This window comes from Anopheles gambiae, chromosome 2 (genome assembly GCF_943734735.2).
Source record: "Anopheles gambiae chromosome 2, idAnoGambNW_F1_1, whole genome shotgun sequence".
Taxonomy (NCBI): domain Eukaryota; kingdom Metazoa; phylum Arthropoda; class Insecta; order Diptera; family Culicidae; genus Anopheles; species Anopheles gambiae.
In genome coordinates this window covers 110,408,996-110,433,893 of record NC_064601.1, presented here as the reverse complement: position 1 = coordinate 110,433,893, position 24,898 = coordinate 110,408,996, and the positions used below count along the sequence as shown (strand labels likewise).

Below are 24,898 nucleotides of genomic sequence, written 5' to 3'. Positions count from 1 at the left end.
GCGTCTAGGCAACGACAAAAAACAGCTTTCAACTAGCACCAACCGCCTTAAACTTTTGCCAAACTCATCAGAAAACGGCAGTTTGATTTCGGAGAGTTTTTCTTGCACCGTTCGCTTTCCGAGCCCCGCACCGCATCAAGCTAGCAAAGCCGGCAATCGGTTGGATAAAATAAATCAAAAGGATTCAGTAGCATGATTTATGAAGAAGTGATAGCAAAAGCCTTGCTGAGAGGGTTCGTTTTGTGTTTGTTTTTTGGTCGGTTTGTTGGTAAAAAACGCGGTTGAAGACGGGTTGGACGGCAGGACCGCCACGCTTGCCCGCAAACCGTCCAGTTTCCGTTTGCGTTTTGCGGCTTTCAGCAAACCCATTTTTCCTAATCGTGCCCGACAGCGACACCGCTATTGCAAAAGTATCAATCATTATGTCAGAGTGAGTTATTCGTTCCTTTTGCTAAGGCTTTCTTTTTTGTCTTAAATATGCGCTCTCTTTCTCCCCTCGTTGCTTGCCCAGTTGTTTCACAAATGACGGATAAGTTCGGCCACGAGAAAGCAAGACACATGAGACCGGTTAATCGATTTTGCCATTTTTTAAAAAGACCAATAGTCATGATTGCTGTAATTTCATTTCGATATGACGAAGTCAAACGGCAAAACAAATCAACCACAAAGGACAAGCGTCCACAGTTAATCACTTAACAAATAAGAAACTAATTAAATTAGCGTACCGAGGTGGAAAATACGTTTATGGGTCAATATTGAAGAACCCAGCTCCGACCAATTGGAAAGAAGACCAGCTCCGATTGGATTTCGTTGAATGTGATTTAAGCATCGATAAGATGCGACTAATCTCTTCCCCCGATTGCTGACCAACATATTTTTCATGTGTACTCCAAGGAGTTGCTGTCGTTTTTTTTCGCTTCTCAGCTCTTTTCTGTTGCGCAACCTTTCCCTAATCCTGTCCCTATAATTATGGGCCAATTTTGCCGGACCCAACCTTTGCTCGCTACATCGCTACAGATTACAATCTAAAGCCTAATTAATAAGCCATGGGTTCACCTTCCGGTCGAGTGCACCGTTCGGTTTTGGACCGGGTGGAAGAATCGAATTTTTAGAATATATATTTCCCGTAGTAGCTTCAACAACAACAAAAAAAAGGATCACTTCTGGAGTGAGACGGACCCAATTTATCGGATTAGAACGCACTTCATCGGGTTCAGATTTTGCTTGGTGCTGTTTTTTTTTTGGCTGCTGTTTCGAATCATTTACCTGTCGAGAGATATGGAGGAACTTATTGCTAGCCGTACCGCACACGATACTACAAACGCTCCCGAGCGCTTTGCTGATGCTGCTGATAATAATTTTCACCAATTTTGGCAATGGCAATCGTCCCGAATCGGTGTTTCTCCTCCACCGCGCAAACAACTCTTTACGCACTTGCTTGGCACGGTTTGGTTCTTTGATTTTTGGCACACTCAGCTTCCAGCGGAGGTGGACCAGATCCTGCCGTGGTGGTCGTTCGCTCGGACCGGCAAATGGACCATTCATTCGATCGTCTGCGGCCACACTTACTCCGAGCGGGCGGTCCCCGTTCTCCGTCCGTGATACACCGTACGCGTCTGGTTGCAAGTCCGGCCGGTCTGGACCGAACTGGTCGTGTGAGGGAGCAAGAGAGAAAGAGAGAGAGAGAGAGCAAACCACCGCTGGTGCTGCCTCCGCATATTTCAACCGATTTTATGGCGGTGCAGAAACGATAAATTTCATCCGGCAGAATCGGCTTTGTTTATTTTTAATGAAAATTTATTAATACACTCCCCGACCCGACCTTGCCCATACCTTTTGTGCACTCTCTCTTTTGTGCTCCTTGATGTTTTGGTTTAGAGAGAGAGAGAGAAGAAGAAAAAAACACAACTAAAGGGTTTCTTCTGTGGGGTTCTCTCTTTGGTTGCTTTACGTCATCGCTGTTTAGATTGCGTTTATTACGTGTTTACGCGAGTACGGCTGCTGAGACCTGCCTTGGCAAGCAAACGGCCGCTTGTGGTGGTCCGTAATGCTTGGTGCTTAGTTCGATTTGTTTGGCTTTTTAATATCTGTCCCAGCACTCGCACGAAATGGACTCAGCGAAAATGGACAAACACTAATTCATTCGGTTCGATGGGAAATAAAAATCTCATCACAAATTCTTTCTCACAGTTTGGGTCAACGAAATGCAGTGCCTTCGAATTCTTCGACAACATTCAATTAAAACTTTGCTTCCATTAACATCTTCCTACCAAACACACATACATACTTTCTCTTTCTCCCTCTCTGTTACATGGTTCAGGTCAACATTCGTTTCCGAATCCGGTATAAGGTCAAAGTCCGGATCGCCTCGAAATGGGGATTTATTCAAATACCAATCGGGGTGGGAAAACCCCTCCCGATTTCGTACCGGATCGGCTTTTGCTCTTTTTTCTTTCTACTGATGTTATTTTTTTTTTTCTTCTACCATCATCAGTGCTTTTTCCGATGTGAGAGCCTTAGCTTTTTCCTAACCACTGCTAGTACTGCCAGGTTGTCGTTTCTTCCCACGAGCACACATACACTCCACCACTGCTAGGCTCGTACAAGAATTACGACGAGGTCAATAGGAACATTTACATTCTATGACCGGTACGACGGGTGGCCATCGCATCGCCATCGAACGCCCACCGCTAAGTGTAACCTTTTCCCTGCAGCTTAAGGTCTTGTAAGGTGGTGGAAACCCCCCGAGAAAGAGTAACACAGCGCAAGAATGAAAACAGAAGGTGGGAGCACAACAAGCACAACACATTTCCCAAATACTCCTTTTTCCGATAGGTTGACATTCATCATTACGCCCTTAAGGTTGGTTTGCTTTTTTCTCCTTTTTGTTTGCCTTTTCGACGTCGACATTGATTCCAATTTCCAAACTGCAAAGGTTTTGTTTCGATTTTTATCGTAAAATGTTAGTGTATCGATAGGAATGTTGTCCTTTTTTTTGGCATTGTCAAAGCTGTGTTGAGAAGAGATTCAATTAGAAGATAGCGTTGATGTGCGGTGAGTGGGAATCATATAATTATGTCGATAGCATATTGATTCGGCAAGCCGTAATGTTTTCATAGTGAAGCTTTTTAACTTAATGTCTATGGTCTAAGGTGCATCATATGTTGAGATGGGTAAGTTGTGGATTTTTATAGTTCAATTCTGTGAAGTTGGTCTATTAACCACTAATGGGCCTGACTATCTGTGATTCATTGGTTTCCTGGTGTAGCACATAGTAAGTTTTACGAATGGGTGGATCATTCTATTCGAGTTTTGAGCCCATGGCAGGTATGTTATTAGGTAGCACTAGTTGATGAGTTTAAAAAATACCTAACGTGAATTTACTCTAGCCTTGAAAATCGGAGAACGTTTATTGGATGAAACAAAAACACTATTGAGAAATATATCAGCAATATTAAAAGAAGTATCAGTGGAAAAACTATTTTGCAAAACTAGTAAATGACATAATAATATAAATAAATAAAAAGTAAAAAATATAACTAGAACACAAAAAACAATGATTAAAAGTAATTTTAATGGCATAAATATTGAAATTCAGTTTTAAAAAGTGTTCTCAAAACTCCGAAACTAACTTCTTTACAATGTTTTCAACTGTTTAAGTTTACGCTCTAAGCTAACGCCTGCAAAACTAAAATTGAAAATGCATTACAAAACAAATAATAAGAAGAACCCAAGGAACAATATACAGGAGATAAAATAGCCTGATCTCAAGATAAAAAATGGCTTATCTAGTAAACTTAATAGCAAAGAAACAATAAATTATAATTATTATTTGATTCAACATTAATTTTTAGGTTTGCATCGTATCTAGTTCATACAGTTTGAGAGGTTTTACTTATAATAGAGAATTTGCCATTGAATATGCGCATTGCTTTTGGTATATCTTACCTTTTTATATCCTAGCTAAACAGCAAAAATCCTCATGATACCGGCCATAATCTGTCTCAATCTCTTCATCATGTCAAACTATAAAACGTGTAGTTGTAAATTATTTGTAAAGCTTCGTTTTCTGTGATATTTAAAAATTTTCTGCTTACAATTTATTTTCTTGTTGAATATTTTCTAAACAAGCCCATTCGGCAACTGCCAATCCCCGCTCTTTGTGCGCGACGACGTCATCATCCGTAATGCTGATTGCGAACGGTGACAATATTTTGCAAAACATCCACCCTCCCTTACCCTTCTACCCATTCATCCATCATGCGTTACCGAGAACCGACAAACAAACCATCAATTTTTGACCGGAAGAGAAAGAACATCAAACATCTCCCTTCGCTCTCCTGGGAGTGCCCGCCGAGCCGCGGGGTGACCGCGGTGAGAAATTGCACGCTGCCATATTGAATAATGTAGTCAATCAATTTTCTTCCGCACCCGAGGGCTGCCGGATATTTGGACCATCACGGGTCATACGCGATTTCCGTGTGCCCTGCCCGCTGCGGCGGGCCCCCCCCCCCCCCTTGTCCGGATGATCCAGCGCCGTAAGTGTGCGTGGTATTTCACCCACGGAGCGTCCCCGGAGAAATTACGATGCAATATGGGCAATGGTGAAAAATTGGACATTCAATGCAGCCAGAAAAATGATAAACATTCATGCTGAATGGATGGACAATGGAGGGGTGTGTATGTGTGTGTGAGGGTATGTTCGGGCAAGAAAAAAGGCCGCAAAAAGATTACCTTGGGAGGAGAAGTACTTCTGGAAATTGTTAAACCACACCAGTACCACCGGCAACTATCCATAATCATTTCCATTGCGGAGGCTTACGGAAGCTTTGGGGTGGGATAAACCTGCTTGCGGACAAAGCACAGCTTACGTGTGTATGTATGAGAGTAGTTAGTCAGCATCATTAAGCCGATGATGGATGACTTTAGGCAAATTTCAAAAGAAATTGCTCTAATCTAAAGCACAAAAAGGTCACCAGCGGCGTACACTCACTGGAAAGGCTGGCCCATTTCTGTGGAAACCGCAGCACCGTGCGCTTTATTACTTCGTTTAATCATCTTTACCTCGAATCTTCCACCATCCTCTACACACACATATACGAAAGAAGAATCTCACTGGGGAAGAGCTTTGGCAAAAGATTCCTTTTCCTCCACTTTTCCACTAGTGCTTCCCCAGCCAAGAACGGACAACCGGACCCGGTACGACCCGGGTGGTTCCGTAGAAAAGGTTCTCAGCGCTCAAGAACCGGACAAGGACTAAGCACTACCGTTCGTTCGTTAACAAGCATATCTGTAGGGACGGTTTATGCAGGCTTTACCGCACCAAGGTCACTTGCCGAAACAAACACACTCGCACACAAAATATACACACGAAATAAAAAGCAGTCCAGCTGAAAAGCTTTGCTACGGATTTTATGACGATCGCTCCCTCCGGTGCAGGGCAAACGTTTCGGTGCCGATTGCGTGCCACACGGCTGCGAGGGCGCGTCTTTGCTACGGTCACTGCACATTGTTGCGTTCGTGGATGACCTTTCGTGGTGCCGAAATGCCAGAAAACCATCCCTGGACGGGGAGGAAACCATGAAGGGCTTTTTTTGTGTGTGCATACTTTTGTGCGTGTGGGCTTTTCTAAACTGTTCTCTGTGATCTTTGAGCGTAAGCTTGTGCCCAGTATTTCCCCCCGGTATTACCTTGGACTTTCGGTGCTGCCAATTCGCGCGTGTGTCGGGGCAGAAAATTGCTTACAGCAAGCCACGTTGTTGCGTTTACGAGTGCCTTTTCTGTTGCTTTTGCGCACCCAACTTACTATTACCCGAAGTGGTAGGATTTGGTTGTTTTTATGACGATTTGAAATCGTTAACCATATCGAAATCGTGATACGCAACATTCACCGCTGCCTGCAATGACATGCAGGGAGACGAATTACTGTGGATCAACTGGAGCATTTTCGGCAACAAAGTTATCCTAAAGGCTTTTCGGCTGAAATTATCTACCCATCTATGTTAACATGTTGAGAAGAGTCAATGTATATGAAACTCTTAAAACGATTAATATTACACGTGTGTGTTCAGCAGAAGATGACACAAGGCCAAAATAAATCATATTTTAAAGAGCTGAGCTTTTAACGTCGAGCGTGCCTTCGATTCGATGCCGCTTAAACGATAAACTTATTACATGAAGTTTGTGACACGTGTCAGACTGATAATGAAAAGAAAGGCATACATTTAAACACGTGCCGTCACTGTGAGAGCGGGCAAAGTTAGTTAGATACATGTGGGTGTGTGTGTCTGTCACGTGTCGTGCAAGCGAATGTGCAAGCTATTAGGTTTCCATTTTAATGTTATTTGACGCCAAATCGGTTGGCATATTTTGACGAAAGTGTCAACCTTACATGGAGGAATGAACTCGAGGCCCGGAATGTTATTGAACGCGTTAAAGAGCTTTCTCATACATGGGAGAAAATTGAAAATCGATGTGTAGAAAAGTGAAAAGTGAAATAATAAATCAAATGCTCCAACAAATCCTTAAACTTTTTCGATTTTTCATCATTTTTCTTTCATTACAGGTATCACCATCTGCTTTCAGTCGGTTGGAGTTTAGCATTACTTCTAAAAAGGTAATTATTATGTTCAACTCACTGTGTTATTTAGCGCATACATAACTTTTGGTGCCAAAAAAATCAAATGCTTACCCTACTCATAATCAATATGCCTTGATTTACAAGATAAACGACTACACGGACTAACTTTCATTGAAAAAAGGTGTGTTTATTTCGGACGCTAAGAGTGATCCTTTTGCCTAGTGTTGGTGGATAGTGACAGCAGCAAAAATCAATCTTAATTAATTTATTCAAAAACAATTTTGCCAAACTTCCAAACTCTCCACAACGTACTAGCCTCATCAGGATGCGAACATTTGGAAGCCTCATCAACCTCATCCTACCCGAACCCTGACACGGTTGTGTTCTACACACGAGAGACACTGCACACGATAGTGAATCGGAAAGCCGTTCCGTTTGATAAGAACATTACCGAACGGTTTTTTTGGAAAAAAGCCACACCGACTTCGCGACGCGTGCTTCGTGCTTCGGAAACCGGAACTCCGGAAGCTGGCAGTACCGATGGGTGGGAGTCTTTTTGAAATTGCTTTTCCTATAGCTTCTTGCTAACTTTGCGGAAACATGGTAAAAGTTGGCACCCGGGTAAGTGAACTTTTCCTTGGTTGTCGCGTTCTACGCGTAGCAGACATGTCGCTGGTTGGAGGTGAACGTTCGAGTTCTGGGAAAGATTTTTCCTGCCAGCGCACCGTTTGCAGCGGGAAGATAAGTAGGAATTGATATTACACACAGGCAGAAGATGCGATCGAAATGTGGCAAACAAACACGCACAAACACACACACACAAGGTTGCGTTGCTTTTTAATGATATTTGTACTTGGGAGGCAGTTTGTTTTACCTTCCTTACTTTCTGGTTTCCAAATCGACCAGGAAGTCATGCATGAAATGAGCATCCCTCTGCTGAAGGTAAAGCTTTCTCGAAGTGAAACCGGTGTAGGATTTCAGGCAGCTCGAAAGGTGAGTGAGAAGCTACGGAAGCTTTTGAGCAAAAATATACCAAAAAGAAATTAGACTCCCTCTGCGATTGGTTTCGTATTTGGGACAGCTTATGGGCTGAATAGCAGCAAATGAAGCTCCTATTGCGTGCACAACCACTCGTTTGTGGTGCACAACTATTTCCTCGTTGTCTGTCAGTTTTTTTTTCGCTGCATTTCTTTCCGTAACCGGATTCCAATTTCAAGCAAAAGTTTGTCTTGTCAATCAGTCAATCTCACCCGGCCGAAAGCGGAATAAATCGTACAAGTTTCCGCTTCGCCTACGTCGTCCCAGGAAGTGGTGCAGTTGTGCCGTGATAGATCATTCAAGCACTCTCGCACACACACATGATCCTTTTACGGCGGAGAAATAAATTTCCAAAAGGTTGAGTTCGTGTACGTGTGAGCGTTTTCTTTTTTTTGTCGTGCCGAGCCATAACGGTAACCGTTCCGCACGGTTGGGACAATTATGTAGCTGTTCCTTACGGGGCGTTTTTTTTTCTTTTTTTTTTTGGTTCAACCACCAACCACCACCATGCACTATGCTCACTTTCCTGTTCTTTGTTGGATGAAGGCAACGCTGCAGCTGGTAAAGAACGAGCACATACCCGAGTGGATTGTAACACACGCGCACGCCGAAACACGCTTACGAGTGCGGGTGGATTCCGTTCGTTCGTCTATTTCTAACCTCCAGCGTGAGGTGTCACACTGGCGTACTGGCGTGGTGCTGCTGCTGCTGCAATGGTAACAAACAGGGTGGAAGCAATCCATTTTCGGAGCGCTCCGTTGTGTAATATGCTAATTCTGGCAAAACGACCATTTGCATTTTAGGAATGATAGAGGAAGGCGGGGGTTTTTGAAGGAAAGGTTCCGAGGAAGTGATGCGTTTTTTTTTTGAATGTGACAATTTGAATGCGTTAGTAGGGCTAGGAAATGAACGGGGCAAAGTGCAGCATATTTGCGACGGTTTCCATCTGCGAAAATGCGTCTTTCAGCTGGGAGAGTGAAGTATGGTTTTTGGTTCGAAGAAGAATGGGCAATGGGGGGAGTGAATGTAGGAGAAAGTTAAACCACGTTTTAAAGTATTTAAAGCGCATCAACTAGCATTATGCAGGGGAGTGCTGCAGTTCGTCAATCGCACTGACTTTTGTTTGTGCATTTCTTTATTTCCATTCTTCATGTTTGTGTTGGTTTGCCTCTACAGGAATTTTCAGTAGTTCCCATTACTTTAGGAAACTTTGTAGACACCAGCGAAATGAGCTTAATATAATGGGAATTGGACTGTAGAGCATCCTTTTGGGACGGTCACAATTCCTAGTTTCACTTCAAAGAAGAATTCACATCACGTCATAAATAGTTCATTTCGGAAACATAAGATACGGAAAATATAGTGTCCCAAACCTATCAGAACCTCAGAAAACACCTGTAACGTGTGTAAATATGCAAGTGGAAATACTTAACATTTATTCTATTAAAAATGAGAGCAGAAAAAAAGTTTAAAAATACTTCATTTTCGTGTCTAACAGACCACATTGGAATGACGTTTATCTACAGTGTTAATTATCTGAAGCGCCTTCGGTATTCCAATTTCCTCGTAAAACATTCCATTCTTTAATAAGAAAACAGTATTTTCAATACAAAACCACATTTTTGCACTACACAAGCTTGGACTAGGACTGTGCAGCGTATTTTTCTAGTTCAAAAGTTCTAGTTTTGGTAATGATTTTCTATGAAATGCATGAGATCTCTTTTGCATATTATAGAAAACAAAAGCATCAAGCTTTTGATCGAGCGTGCACTCTTCGAAGTTAAATTGACTAAAATGTTTTTGCAAAATTACAGACGAAGCTGATGTTGTTGAGACAAATACACTTTTTTAAAGTTAGCTCTCAGTAAATTCCTTTATAGAAAGCATTCTCTTTTCAATTCATAACGTATAATAGTGAACAAATTCACACATTTACTTCCAAGGTATATCGTAACGCCTTATCTTCCTTAAAATTCAAAGCATTCCTGCGTCCTTCTACGCACTCTCCGGGTGTTGCACGTGCCTCTTCACCCGGAGGAGGCGAAAAACTACTGCCCTGTGGAGGACGGGCCGCTCCAAAGTATGAACCCTTCGCAAACCGCCGATCCCGGTGGCTAACGATCTCTCGCCCGGATTGCGAACGACACCCGGACATTGTCAACTATGAATTCGTTGACCTAAATTTATCCCAATTTGCATTAATAAATTACCCATCTTCCGCCATCATCATCAACACCATCGCCGTCGTGCTCATCGCAGGCCCGCAGTGCGAGAAAAACAAGCACTCCCACTTCGACCGTTTTTTCTCCTTCCCCCCCCCCCCCCCCTCCCTCAGGACCAACCTATCGGCGAGGGAAGAGATCTTCCGATAGCCGTACCGTGACGCAAGATGAGCCACATTTACGCGGCATTGTTTGCAAACGATCGTGAAGGAATCGTTCGCCCTGCCCACGGCTCGCGAACCAATCCAAAGCTCCCCCCACAACCGGCGCCAGATAACGATCGTGACAATAAATTTCTTCCAACTTCCAGTGCGCAACCACCACCTCCCTGGAGGGGGTTCCGGGAAGGAGTTTGCTTCTTCATTAGTGCAAACGCGGCGAGCGACGATGGGAGTCATTTTTCGGGAAGTCGTCGCTGCTGTTGGTTATTACAGTACGATACGATACGAGTTGAAAACCCACCCCTCCGGAAGCACCAGTGACACTGGTTGCGGAACCGGGATGGAAAAGAATGTCTCCCCTGACGATAGTGTGAGCGAGTCGATAACGGAGTGTGTCAAAAAGGGAGTCCGGAAGGCTTGTTACCGATTCGTAGCCTCCTCCCCTAAAGCACTCACTGTTTTCCACGGTGTAGAATGCAGGGGACGGAAAATGTACGAGATCGGCCGACAATGGGAAGGATAGAGATTTTTGCTCTCTTATTATTATTGCCTTTTTTTCGTTCCCCCGTTTTAGCACCTTTGCTCTTCATTGCGAAGACGGTGACTACAATGGTGTTTTACTTGAGGAAGCCAAATGAATAAAAGTTAATTTCAACCTCTTCCGTGCGCTAGTCGTATGCATTGGGCGGGCAGGCTGGCTGAGCTCGGATGTGCTGTTTCGTTTTGGTTGCCAATTTTCTTTACCGAATTGAAGGTGTGAAAATGACGATAAATTCGTTTGAAGGCACGCTTTAGGGTAATAGAGGTGTGTTGCCTTCGAATACGCAGTATGTACTGCCACAATAAGCTGCTTTATTTTTTACGAATAGAGACACTTATGTGTGATTTTTGCATAATTTTATAGCATAATGGTAATTCTTAGACGTTATTGAACCTTCTCTTAATATTCATTTTAAAGCTTTGGAATACATTATATGATAGAAAATTAAAGCATTGAAGTTAATTTTGATGAAATGTTGATACTAAAATGGTATAGTTATTGTTGTCTGTTGGTAGAATTCTGAAACTTTAAGTCAAATGTTCATGTTCATGTTCATTGTAAAGTTGTAAGGAAAAATCAATTTTTGATTGAAACATTATTTTCAAGGCAGTATCAAATTCTTCAGATTTGTGGTAAGTGAATGGCCTTCAATAACTATTCAACAATCTTTTTTGATAAATGATTAAATTGAATCGTTTCATAAAATTTTCACGATGTATACATATGAATTCAGACACTTCAATCATCTGTTTTTATTACCAAACTCATTTAAATTTATGTGAAATCCAGTTTTCATCAAGTTGTAGATGAAGCGCATACAATATCGATCTCACAATATTTACAAAAATTTAGCTGAGTTTGTCTCAACCGACTAAAACATTTGCTCAGATGTAAGCTTGGTTTTCCAGGTATTGCAGGCTCCAAATAATTATATGTTTTGTGCTGACACTCACCTGTACCGGACAAAAATGTTACCTACATTAAGTGCAATTTTAATTAAAATTAACTTTACCATTTTTCACTTTTTCACTCTCTCAAGCAGCTGAGATTGCACGAATTAATAAATTTAAAAAGCTGTACAGTGTGTTCATTCCAAAATCATAAAAAACGCTCTTTCAGTCACACAAAAGAGATTAATGACCACAAGTGGACCATATGCAGAATATTGTGGAAATAGAATCAAAACCACCATTTTCTACATCCCGCACCAACGTGGAAACAGCATTTTTTTAGCATCTTTTTTATACGTTGGTGCAACCATTTCTCGCTCGCCCGATTGCTGCAGGAACTATAACTTTCCGTGCAATACGAAACACCCACCAGCGACAATGCTCTCACATACACGCGCGCGCAGCGAGTCCAGAACTAATTAAACTTTCACCCTCATTTGGGTGCCATGTTCCACTAATAGCGACGGAAAGTTTCACCCAAAAACCCCTCCCCAGCACGTGATATTGTAGTCGCACCAGTTAAAAGGGGACACCGTTTCGTGCCATCCAGCCCGGGGCGAAATGATTGATAGTAATGGAAGTTGCCAACTTTTCCAAACGCCATAAGCTTACCACACTAGTGTATACACACACACACACACACACACACACACATGCAACACACATTCCTTTACCACGTGACGGGCTAGAATCGTTCTAGTCATCGTGCGGAGCATGCTGTTCTAGCACTCCTACACACTGCTGCTCCGTGTGTGGATGTGCTCGAGTTGATTAACTTTACATGACATTTTACAAATAAAGCCATTCATTCGCAACACCTTTCGCTCCCTCCCACTTCCAATCCCCCTTTCAGTAAAGTCATTCAGCAGAGTAACAAAAGCCATTCACAAGCCGACATTTACGCGGTACACGGTTTCACGGTTTTATTTAGACACCTTCATTTACGCTATAAATAGCTGCCGCTCTATCACCTTCTCTTCAATGGCCACCTACCTGGCCCATGGCGGACTAGGCAACATTCACCACTAGATCGTTCACAACGCACGACCCAAGGAAGTGTTCCAGCTCCGCCTGCTCGAGCGGATTCTCGGACAAATCCAACCAGTCGAGCTTAAACCTTTCCCCAGCGGCCATCACCGGCAGGGTGCGTATGTTGTTGCGAGAGACGTTCAATACCGTCAACCGTTTCAGCCGATGCAGCTGGTCGAACGGGAACGCATCGAGCCGGTTCTCGGACACATCCAGCGCGACCATCGTTGCCAGCTGGAAGACACGTTGATCGAGCTGCTCCAGAAGATTGTCCGCCAGATAGAGCAGCTCCAGCTGGCAGGACTTGGCGTGATAGTGGCGGTCCCACTCGAGGCTGCTGATTTGGTTCGCGTTTGCTACCAGCGTGCGATAGTTGGGTCGTAACAGCAACCGCTTCAACCGATTACCCGACACGTCCAGCTGGGTGATGAACTCGTTGCGGGCAAGAAGCGTCACCTCTTCCAGCCGATTGTTGGAAAGGTTAAGCGCCTTAATTGGGACGTCCGCAAGGAACGCTGCATCGGAGACGGTGTGCAGCGCATTTCCGGCGAAGGAAAGCAGCTCGAGCGCATGTGTGTCCGGGGAGAGAAGATCGGCCGGTAGTTGGGTAATTCGATTTGCTTCGAGATTGATTGACTTAAGGTGTTCCAGGGGCTCGAACCAAGCTTTGTCTGCAGTGGATAGAGCGTTCCCGGAAAGATCCATCACTTCCAGGCGGACACAATCGGTGAAGAAGGTGGAGAATAGCACTGTGAGCTCGTTGTTGGCGAGAGAAAGATAGGAAAGATTCCGCTGGGCTTTAAGAAGATGGCTTGGAAGTGTTTTTAACGGAGAATCAGTTAGTTCTAGCCTCTGAAGCTTAAGCCCAAGTAGTGTATCCTCCTCAATGGTCTCTAAAAATTTGGAGCTAACGGCTAACTCCGTAAGATGGGGTAGAAATGCAAAGTTTCCCGAATTGAGCGCTCTTAATGATGTGTTTCGCAGCAGAAGCACCTCTGTTTGTTGATATCTCTCGAACCGATGTCCACCTTCCAGATCTTCCACACTATTCCCGCTAAGATCCAATGACCGAACGGGTCCAGCAAACTCCGGAATCAGCGAAACCTTATTCAAGCCAACATTAACCGTAAGAGGATCCAAGTTGGTCCGTTCTCCCAGGCAGCCACTTGCCTGCTCCAGCGAGGGAAGCGAGTTGTTCGCCAAGTTCAGGGCTGACAGGCGGGAAAAGTTTCTCGCACATAGCTCCTGCCACCGGTCGAGTCGATTGCTGGCGACCGAAAGTTCTACCAATCCTTCCAGCACACCTTCTTCTCGTCGCCCTCCTGTTCCACCCACTTGTACCGCATCAATCGCGTTCGAGTCCACGTACAGGTACAGCAAGCGCGTGCCGGAAAAGCTCCACTCGTCGAGCGTCCGCAACCGATTGCCGTTCAGATTCAAATACTCAACCGGCGAGCCGTGGAAGACCGATTCCTCGATGGCAGCGAGCCGATTGTACGACAGATCGACCGAGTGGAGCCGGGCCAGCCCGGCGAACGTGTTCGTCCGCAGCACCGCCAGCCGGTTGTGCGAAAGGGTCACGTGCTGCAGCTCGTGGTTCGTGTGGAACACCATCGGCGACAGCTCGTCGATGCGATTATAATCCAGGTAAAGTGTTTCCAATTTCGGCACCGCCCGGAACACATCCTGCTCGACGGTGGCAATCTCATTACCATACAGAAACAGGCGCCGCACAACCGTCCCGTTCGCGGACGGCGCAAACTTCCGCAGCCCAGCGAGCCGGTTGTTTTGCAACAGCAGGTCGGCGGACGCTTGCAACCAGTCGGACGGGAAGCGCTCAATGCGATTGCCTTCGAGGGCGAGCTGCGCGAACGGTGGCTGCTCGCGGAAGATGGTTGCCGGCAGCTCGGTAAGCCGATTGTTGCGTAAGTTTAGCGCTGTAAGATGCTTCAGCCCAGCGAACAGGTCGCCCGGCAGCGTGTCGAGCAGGTTGGCAGCCAGATTCAGCTCGGCCAGCTTCCGGTTCGAGGTGAAAAGCCTCGGTGGAAGTGATTGGAAAAAATTATCACTCAAATCGAGCCGGCTTAGGTGGCGCAGTGTAGCGAATGTGTTCGGGTGCAGCGATTCGAACTGATTGCCGGCGAGGGATAGCTCCCTGAGAGCGGGCAACCGGTGGAAGGTGGACACGTTAAGCAGGTTCACATAATTGTAGCTTAAATCGAGCACTTGGAGTTGGTTTTCCGGGGGCAGGATTATGCTTTCGAATGCTGTGAGCCGATTCCAGCTCACGTTGAGTAGTTTAAGCTCTGCCAGGCGAGCGAACGACTGGGGGTGTAGCTGGTGGATGAGGTTGCTGTCGAGTGATAGGCTTTGCAGACGGGCTAGGCTTAAAAACACATCACCATCATCGAGCGATTCGAGCAGGTTGTTGGCGATTGAAAGGGTTTTAAGCGTGCTTAGGGCGGAGAGTGCTTCTCGCGGTACGGTAGCGAACAGGTTGTTGTCCAGGTTGAGATTGGTGAGTGCTTTTAGGGAAGCAAATGCGTTGGGTTGGATGCTGTGTACACGGGGACTCAGTTGAAGGTGCGTAAGGTTAGGGTAGGACTCAAAAAGTGCCGGATCGATCGATTCCAGCGCGCCATCTTCGATGATAAGTGTGGTGGCGTTTGAGAATATTACGCCAGCGTTGGTTTCTTCCTCGCTGGAGGTGCTGGTAGGTGTGGTCACTTCTTGAAACTCACTGGCTATTGCAACCACAAACAATGTAAGCAGACCGAGAAGCTTGAGATACCTAAAAGTAAAATACATTTTAGAACCATTCTTCACAACGTTTCACGCTTTATACTTACATCTTAAGGTTTGTTGGTAAAAGCTGACTTCTACAGGCTGCACAACCTGCCCAGGAACTGACCTACGGATCGACTGAGCCTAGCTGTTTATTCGCTACCCTATTCTTCTCCCATTTCAAATGCGTGCACCAAGGCCAGTTCCGCTCGAGATAACCATTTGACCGCTGTGATGCAAATGAGGAGCATTGCTTCCACGTTTCCTCCGCGATAAGCGCCCGTGAACGCAGTGGTGTTGTTTATATGTTTGATTAATAATTGCTACTTTCCATGTTTTTGTTGTGTTTTTGTTCTCTCCCTACGTTTCACTATCAGTTTGCACGCATTCTTTGCACCATTATTCCATCGCTCAATTACCATCACAAAGAGCTATCAATCAATACGTGCGCTAGGGGGTTTAATTGAAATCACTTTATGGTTCAGCTCGAATGAAAGGGTATCGGTTGAAATGGTCGTAAATCTTTGAATTCGCACATGTTTGTGTAGATAAAAAGCCCTGTTTGTTGATACATTTTCATAAAAAAATACATCCAAAGGCTACTCTCGCGTACCCAGTGGAAAAATGGGAAATTAATTATAACATAAATTGCATCTTAATTATGGCAATCATTTCGTGGCTGGAACCGTTCAACGAGAAAGAAAGGTCATTTTAAAACAAGCACTTCCAACACAAATAGGGAAATACATGAACGGAGGAAAGTAAGCAGAACATCGTGGCGTAATGGGAAAAGCATTCTTAGTGTAAAGTTTCATTCTGCTCTCCTACACAACATACGGCCATATGTTTTCTAATGCAGCGAACACATGCTCGAACACAGCCATCCAGAGCAGCTGTGGAAATGGCTGGAACTTTATCATTGCAGAAAAATCGTCCCACCCTTATGTTCTTTTTTCTTCACCCCATGGAAAACACACCATAAGGAGGCTCTGCATTTCCGTTTTGCAACGACGCCCGGGAACGATGGCATTGGACAATTATTATAGCTTCCATTTCCGCTCGGCCACAAATGAATTGTTCGTCCGGGGTGACTTTTCGATGAGGGGGAGAACGGCACGAATCGGATCGGTCTGCGGTTCTTTTATGTTCCCCTATTAAGGGGAAAAAATATGGCCATGATTTCCGATTACTTTGCCATAAATTGTGCTTGCTCGATCTCTCCCCCGTCCCTATCGGTTGCAGGCGAGCGGAGCTTTTGTTTTGGCTGTCCGATTTTTTGCTCTCATATACTGATTGCACTAACCCAGTGCCGATCGGATGGTTCTTGGGTTTTTGTTTTGTTTTGTTTTGGCGACAAGAAGCAGAAAAAAAACTCCTCAGACACAGGGTCATGAATCAAGCGCTTTCAATTGTGAGGTCACTCTTCGGTTGCAGACGTGCTTGCGATGTCCTTTGATTAAGTGTTTTCCCATTTTCTTCGGTGTGACTTTTTTCTTTCCTCTTGCTTTGTTTTTGCATAAACCTTTCATGCTGCTTAAGCGGAACGGTTTGGCGGGGCAAGGTGAACACGAAGGGTGCACGAAGCAGTAAAACTTTGCACACTATAAAACGTTCGCACATAAATATGATAAACGGTACTTCGTCTGTGGCTTGCGCAAAACGACATGCTTTACGGCGTTAATGCACCCGAAAGGGTGAAGGTGAACCGGGGCAGCAACGCTGCTTCGCTCCTGTTGAGCTTGCGTGGAGGTGCCGGCTGGGGTTATACGAGTTAAATGGTTTTATCGTTTTGTACGTTTAGTTTTGGCGGTGTAGTAAGTTTCATTGGCGGCGAAACGACTGTACGTGCGTTTGTGAGAAACGTTGGGCAAATGGGTTGCCATAATACTACTAACGGTGGTGCTCACTACTGCAAGGATGTGACTACCAAGCACCAAGTAGAAGATTTGTAAAGACAGTTTGTTTACCTCATTTGTTGAAGTATTTTATTGATGATTCTGCAACAACATGGAGTAGAAAATTTGCTATAACAAATGCAGCAGTTAAAAAAAAATAGAAAACTGTATTTAGTCTTCAATAAGAGATTGTAAACGAATACAGTCTTTCCCCGAGTTACGCGAATAATGCGTTCCGGAGACATTCGCGCAACTCGGATTTTCGCGTAAGTCGAATATCACGTTTTACAGTAAAAATATACTTTCTTTATCATGATTTTTGATTGAATTTAGTTCATTTATGTAATTTATCACTTATTTGATTCAATTGGTGTGGAGAATTCAGTTATTACTGACTTTTTAGTGAATTAAAATTTTGAAATATTGCTAATTATTTTTCATTTGACAATTGATGGAGAAAATTGTACTGATTTGACATCTGAACTGTCAAAAATAAAAAATTCGCGTAACTCGAATTCGCGTAACTCGAGTGTCGCGTAACTCGGGGAAAGACTGTACATCAAAACGAAAAATATCCGTTTTTGTATAAAAGAAACACTTATAAGGTAAAAGAGGAAAATATACAAAAGAGAACAAAAATACAGATTAAACAAAAGATGACAAAGCAAAAATAAGTTTAAAATAAAGAAGTAAAAACAATATAGATTAAAAATACAAAAAGTTTTATAAAAATAAATACAAATACAATATTTTAGAGCGCAAAATCATTAACTGTGCTCGTTTTAAACTTCCTTATTCATTTATTATTATTCATGATTATTCAAATAATCTATACAAAATAAAAATCGTTTCAAATACAGTATGTATTCATCTATAAAAATGATAGGAATTCCTTCCAATCATTCTGAATGATGTTTTGTTTTGCTGCCTTTACCATGCCGCTGAGTGTGAAGCGATGTTTTATAAATGGTGTAGCACACTTTTCACCCAATTCACACCCTATAATCACTGGGTTTCTCTCGCCTGCCCCTAAATCCGCCCCGTCCGACGGGGTGCCATCGATACATTCATTAAGCTGCATTCAACACACAGCATCAATCTAATCGACCGGACTATCACTTTTGCCACCGCCAATCGCACACCGAAAGCGATCGCCTTGTCATCGTTCGGGTTCGGTTCATTTTTCTTATCAATCAATTAGCGCTCGTTCAGCAGAATGCTGCATAGCTTTAGATACATACATACATACATGCGCAGCGAGAAGAGAAAGAGACTTTTCGATGTGTAGAAGCAGCAAACGAAAGCTACCCGGGTGGCTTTATGCTGATCATCTTCTCCATTTGCCACGGGGCCCGGGCAGCAGAGGGGATTGGGTGGCAGTTGATTTGCATGCAGCATTATCATGGTCGGTGTTGCTGCTGTCGGTGGTTGAAAAGTGCAGCACTCACTGTGCAGCATCAGCAGCAGTAGCATCATCACCATCACGAACCATCTCGGTCCCACAGTGTCTTCAATATCACTTTGTCACTTCATCATTTCACACTCAACCACCCGTGGTAGGGGCAGAGTGAGAAAGAGAGCGGAGTGGAATTCGATCTAAAGCAGTGAGGTCGAATTTCAAATCGCTTTTCTGCTGCTCTATCCACACCAGCGCCCTGTGGCAGCTACTCACTTTCTGGGCGAATAATGGATGCAATATTCACCAGCAGCTTATACTAATGATATTTTCCGTCCCTGTTCCCTGTGCTTTCAGTTTGTCCCCGTTCCGATCTTCCTGCTGGCCTGGGATGGAATGTTACACATTTGATGGTCGTTGTCGTTGTCCCTGGAGCGCCGCCGCCACCAGCCACGACCGGAGCGCAGACAACGGTCCCGTCCGACGGCAACATGCGGGAAAAGATTCCTAAAGTGCCCACCGGCTGCAACTAGCCCACGCTGGCATTCCAACACAGCAGCAGCAGCAGCAGCAAGTAAAACACGGCCTCTCATCCCAGCCAACTCTGGGCCTCGAAAAAGAGCAAAAACATTCACACACCAAGGCCCAACACCACCACGCAGTCAGCAAATTCGCACGCGTTCGATGAGTGGCGGACAGATGCAGACGGCGGTGGGGTGATGAAAGTGATTAATCACCGGCGAGTGCCAAAAGCGGAGGTGCTTCGCGGACGGGACGTGGACGCATCCACGGCGTAAGAATCGCTCGGACACTTGAAGGTTTTTCGGTTTCGTTACTGCGTTTTGAGGTTGAAGGTGTTTTTTTATTCTTCTGTTTTTTGGACGAAGCCGAATAGCAGTGTGAGTGGGCGTGAGTGTGTGCAAGGAAGGAAATATTACAAGCCTTAAGGGCAGTGGAAAGTACCATCATTGCAGCAAGTGCTCGAAGGACGTACTCAATAGCTTGCGGGTAATTGGTAGCTTCGGGGAAGTTTTCAGAGTTCCAACGCCTAAAGTACTAACGCCGAGGCACTTGTGACGATTAAATGTTTTCGTAGAATTGTGAGAAAGAGAGAGAGTGTGTCAGTGCGTGTGTGTGCGAGGGAGGCAATTCAAGAAGTCTGAATAGTATAGGTCGCATTTGGAGTGTGTATGACTTCCGGTTAACTGGAAGCTTCCCAAGGAGTGGAAAGCTTTGAAAAGCTTTACCAAAAAAAGTTCAGAAATTTTTTGTGGTGGTCGCAGAAGCGTACCTCTTCCCATATCCTTCATATCCAACAGTGAGAGTGTGTGGAAGCCAGGACCTTCGGGAGGTTTCCGTCCCGACCACCAAGCCAGCCCACCCCAACACTCGCCGGCAGGTAGTTTGCGCACTTGGAGGATCATTGAAAAATTCCACCGAATAGTATGGCTTCGGTCGCCGCTTGGTTGCCATTCGCACGGGCGGCGGCCATCGGCTGGGTGCCGATCGCGTCCCATCCGCTGCCGGCCCCGCCCGTCTTCAAGGACCGGCTGCGGTCGGAGGACGAGAAGCTCATCATCAACGTGTCCGGCCGGCGGTTCGAAACCTGGCGCACGACCGTCGAGAAGTACCCGGACACACTGCTCGGCTCGAACGAGCGCGACTTCTTCTACGATGAGGACAGCAAGGAGTACTTCTTCGACCGCGATCCGGACATCTTCCGCCACATCCTCAACTACTATCGCACCGGCAAGCTGCACTACCCGCGGCACGAGTGTCTGCTCAGCTACGATGAGGAGCTGGCCTTTTTCGGCATCATGCCGGACGTGATTGGCGACTGCTGCTACGAGGACTACCGCGACCGGAAGCGCGAAAATGCGGAACGGCTGATGGACGACAAGCTGTCGGAGAACAGCGACAACAACCTGCAGCAGCTGACCAACATCAGACAACGGATGTGGCGCGCCTTCGAGAATCCGCATACTTCCACTGCCGCGCTCGTGTTCTACTACGTCACGGGCTTCTTCATTGCTGTATCTGTGATGGCGAACGTCGTCGAGACGGTACCGTGCGGGGTGCGGCCGGGCCGCGCCGGCACACTGTCGTGCGGCGAGCGCTACAAAATCGTCTTCTTCTGTCTGGACACGGCCTGCGTGATGATCTTTACCGCCGAGTATCTGCTGCGATTGTTCGCCGCCCCGTGCCGGTGCAAGTTCGTGCGCAGCGTGATGAGCATCATCGATGTGGTCGCCATTCTGCCGTACTACATCGGGCTCGGCATCACGGACAATGACGACGTGTCCGGGGCGTTCGTGACGCTGCGCGTGTTTCGCGTCTTCCGTATCTTCAAGTTCTCGCGCCACTCGCAGGGTTTGCGCATCCTCGGCTACACGCTCAAGTCGTGCGCGTCCGAGCTGGGCTTTCTGGTGTTCTCGCTCGCGATGGCCATCATCATCTTTGCCACGGTCATGTTCTACGCGGAGAAGAACGTGGACGGCACCAACTTTACCTCGATTCCGGCCGCGTTCTGGTACACGATCGTCACCATGACCACGCTCGGGTAAGTACGCCGGTACGGCAGTGCCAAAAAACATTGCGGGACTTTAAGTGGATGATGTTTTGCTCCTAGAAGGTTCAAGAAGTACCGCCCATTCCCGAAAGCTTTAATTATCTGTAAGCATTTAAAGAACAACAAACCACACATTCTCCTTCTCTTTGCGCTTCTGTGTATACAATTCCAACTATTCAAAGACCGTGATTGTACGATTATTTACCCTCAATTAAGCGATAAAATGAGACGATTATGACAGTCGTCGGGCTAGGTCCTTGATTATCTTGAGCAGATTTAATTCTTGCCAAATATTAGACACCTCCTCCTGGGCGACAGTGTTCGACCCTATTCCGAACATTCAGGATGAGTGCAATTCGCAAATCTTAGCCAATGTTCATCGTTGTCCAACTCGTAAAGCGTAATGATGCGACCATTAAACACGCCTCCAGGTAGCAATGGGCTGTTTATTTTTGTCGAATGTCGAGCTCTGTGTGGGGAACTTCTGATGCTCTTGATTTGATTTGATCCGAGCTCATCGTTTTACAGGAGGTGTTTGCCTTAGAATAAACCTTCGAAGCTGTGTTGTCTTTAATATCCCAATGGACACGTTAGCTAGAAGATTTAATGAAATTCCTCGCAACTTTCGAGCCAACGATGTATCCATAATATTGCTCGTTTTAGTACCTGTAGCGTTAAAAGTTATTCATATGACCTCTTATAGAAACAGAATCTCCCATTGAAAAAAAATCATAAAATTTGAAACAATATCCAAAAGAATATGCAACACATCAACGCTTCCCACTGTCCCAGATCCCGGAGCCCGTTAATATCTTCCCATACTCGGTCGGATTGCTATTGCGTAGCAGCGCACAAACTTTTCCTCCCGCAAACGCGCCACGTACGTAGCAAGGGAACATCATTAGGGAGTCCCTGTTGAACATTTGCTCCAATGTTTCCCTCCATCCGGGCTAATGCTCGTTTACGATGCAATAAACAACGTTGGACGCCGACGTTTGCCAACGATCTTTTGGTCCGTGATAGCGACACACCGAGGGAAGAGCTGGGGGGGGGGGAGCAATATAATATGCTAGCGCACTGGTCGCAACAACTACCAGCAGCGGGCGAGGAGTTTGAACGTTACTCCAGCTTCAAGTTACCAGATTCGATCGGTAGAAGATACTGCGTCTTTTTCTAGGTATTCATGGGGCTGTGTTTTGCTTTTCTTTTCCATTTAAAAAGACGTTGCTATTTGTAGCGAAAAGTTTTGCTACCCAATTTAGCACCAGCGAAGCCAGGCTTTGCATTGCAATGCGCGTTCTTCTGCTCAATTGCTTGCGGCACTTGAGGAGCGCAGTACGGCGCACATGAAACTTTTCACTCAACGCCACCTTCCAGCCAGGGAGGGGGCTGAAGAGAAACCACTGCAAACGGCAAGAAGCTCGCGATAATTATGCACACCGTGACGGTATGCACCATCAAAATAGCACACAAGAAGCAACACGCACACACACGGAATATAAAAAGTAAAAAAAATCACACCATAAAAGCCTGGCCCCGCTCAACCTCGTAATGAGATGAACGAACCACTTTGCGTTTTATCGATGTCAAAGTTTATTCACACCTTTACCAACCGGGCCCAACCCAGGTTCATGGGTGTGTGTTTTTTTCGTTCTCTTTCTCTCGCTATCTCTCTCTATTTGCCACTTTTTCCACCTTTGCCGCTAAATAAACCATACTAAACAGCTGCACCACATCAAAGCTGGCTTTGGCAGCGGCACGTTAGTACTCATTACCACCACCGTACCACTCCTTCACCGACGTTTGACGACCACCCACCCAAAAACCGTAGCGAAAGTGTGCAAATTATTCCCATTAGCTTCACGAACTCCATAGGGGGAGTGAGGATGGACTCTTCTCCCACTGCGCAATACTTCCAGCCCGGTTACGGAGATGTACGTAGGTTGTAGGTATTTGACAGGGCAAGGATAGATAGTGAAGAATGGGGAGGCAACACAAAAAAGTTCTAAGTCAAACACGAAACATCACAGAACACTTCCATCGGGCAAATGAGTGATGGAGTGTTCGGTTGGTTCGGAAAGATACTGCAGCCCTCCCAGATTGATGGAATAATCAAATGCCGTTCACCCCGGGGGTTCACCCCCAGTCGCGGGGTATGTGGTTGGTTAGGCTAAATTTGTGATGGTTTGATCTTGACAGGTGAAATTTTAAGTTCGTAATTGCACGTTAATTGCGCGGTGGAGTTCGCACGAAGACGCACTTCAATGTGAATTTCCACTTTTCGTTTGAATTAGTTGTGATGTTAACCTTTTTTCTTATGAGAAGCGGTTTTGGGTTTCGTTATTTGTGAAGAAAGTAACTATAAATGTATAAGTCTTCTTCACAAATGATACACCAACGTCTTGTTAGGTCTTTTCTTTGGCATGATTCCGGAAAGCGTTCGCCTCCTTGGCACCTTGAACTTCACCCCAAAAGTAGAGCTTTACATCACAAGCACTCTTGAACGCTTGCACTGGGACAAGCAGATCTTCAGCTCAGATACAGTCAGACTCAGCTGCCACGTCTTCATAACAATAGACACCTTACTGAAGTACTTTTTCATCGATTAGCTGGCTACTTGAACGTTCCAATTTCCAACGTAACCACCGGTCCCATCTCCTGCTCATCTCCTCAAACAATTCCTTAAGATGTACAGCAATGTGAAGTACACCGAAAGGAGCTTGAATAGTCGAAAGTTTCTCTTGCCTGTACCCTTGATTGGTTTTATTTTAAATCTTGAAAATTTGAGTTAATCTTCCGTTACAGTTTATTTTAAAACAAAGAATAAATACAATTGGTTTTATAAGGACGAGTTCATCACAAAACTTTGTATAAATAAATTCAAATATTTAGCAGCTCTCATTAATTTTCACTCTTCCGTATTCTGTTGTTATTAATTTTATCCCATCGATACGATTACTATCTCTGGACAATTATTTTAGCCTTATCCTTAAATAATTTGTAAAGCTTTACAAAGTCATTTTTGATTTTATTATATTCATTTCATGATATTGTTGTAATCAACTGATAGCCCAGCTTATTTATGAACGTTTTAAGAGGAGTTTTTTTACCAATCCTTTATGCAAGATAGGTTGAAATGTTATTTGTATAAAGAGGCATGTTGTCTATTAGCTCACCTCAGACCTTTCAACCGTTTGCTTCCTTTTACATGTTTTATCAAATGGTAAATCATCAGTAGACAATCTGAAGTAGCATATGAACGTGTTAAAGCTATTGGTTTCCATCATAAAAGAATCCTTTGTCATTATTTTAATTTGGAATAAATTTTGGAACAGCTTGATGTAAAATTCGCCCCACCAGAAACAAGCTCAGAATGTGTAAATTTTGCCTACTGCATCGGCTTATCTCACATCTCGATTTCTAAATCCTTCGCCACGAGATGCTGAGCGCACGAACAATATCTCAACCATTGACATACACCAAAGCGCCATCTAGATAATGCGATGATGGTGCGAAAACAGCACCGCGCTCACTGAAAAAGTAAGCCCCCCGTAGTCTTTGCTAGATAAAATCAACCGATGCGGCAAAACCGCTGCGCCTAAGAAATGAAAACCACACACACACACACACACACTCCGTGTGTCGTGTTTCGCATGAATTATCGTTCGTTCGTGCCAGTTGTCTACCGCAGCCCCGACCAAGCTCGGCTCACTTTCACGAAATTAGTTGCCCA

General features: G+C 45.0%; 2 protein-coding genes across 8 annotated transcripts in view; one reads left to right on the top strand and one right to left on the bottom strand.

Moving 5' to 3' along the window:
* The window catches only part of LOC1270054 (potassium voltage-gated channel protein Shal), a 121,111-nt gene that overhangs the window by 74,987 nt on the left and 21,226 nt on the right, over nt 1-24,898 (top strand). For all 7 annotated transcript variants that reach the window (XM_061646029.1, XM_061646026.1, XM_308716.3 and 4 more), the window contains exons 5-6: nt 6,566-6,616; nt 18,954-21,156. In XM_061646029.1, the coding sequence (XP_061502013.1) occupies nt 20,042-21,156 (1,115 nt within the window). In that variant the 5' untranslated portion in view covers nt 6,566-6,616; nt 18,954-20,041. The remainder of the gene's footprint in view (nt 1-6,565; nt 6,617-18,953; nt 21,157-24,898) is intronic.
* On the bottom strand, nt 12,390-15,457 carry LOC1270053 (insulin-like growth factor-binding protein complex acid labile subunit). Its single transcript, XM_308715.5, has 2 exons — nt 15,371-15,457; nt 12,390-15,312 (listed from the first exon to the last, which is right to left on the bottom strand). Coding segments are annotated over exons 1-2 (2,814 nt in total). The 5' UTR covers nt 15,373-15,457; the 3' UTR covers nt 12,390-12,500.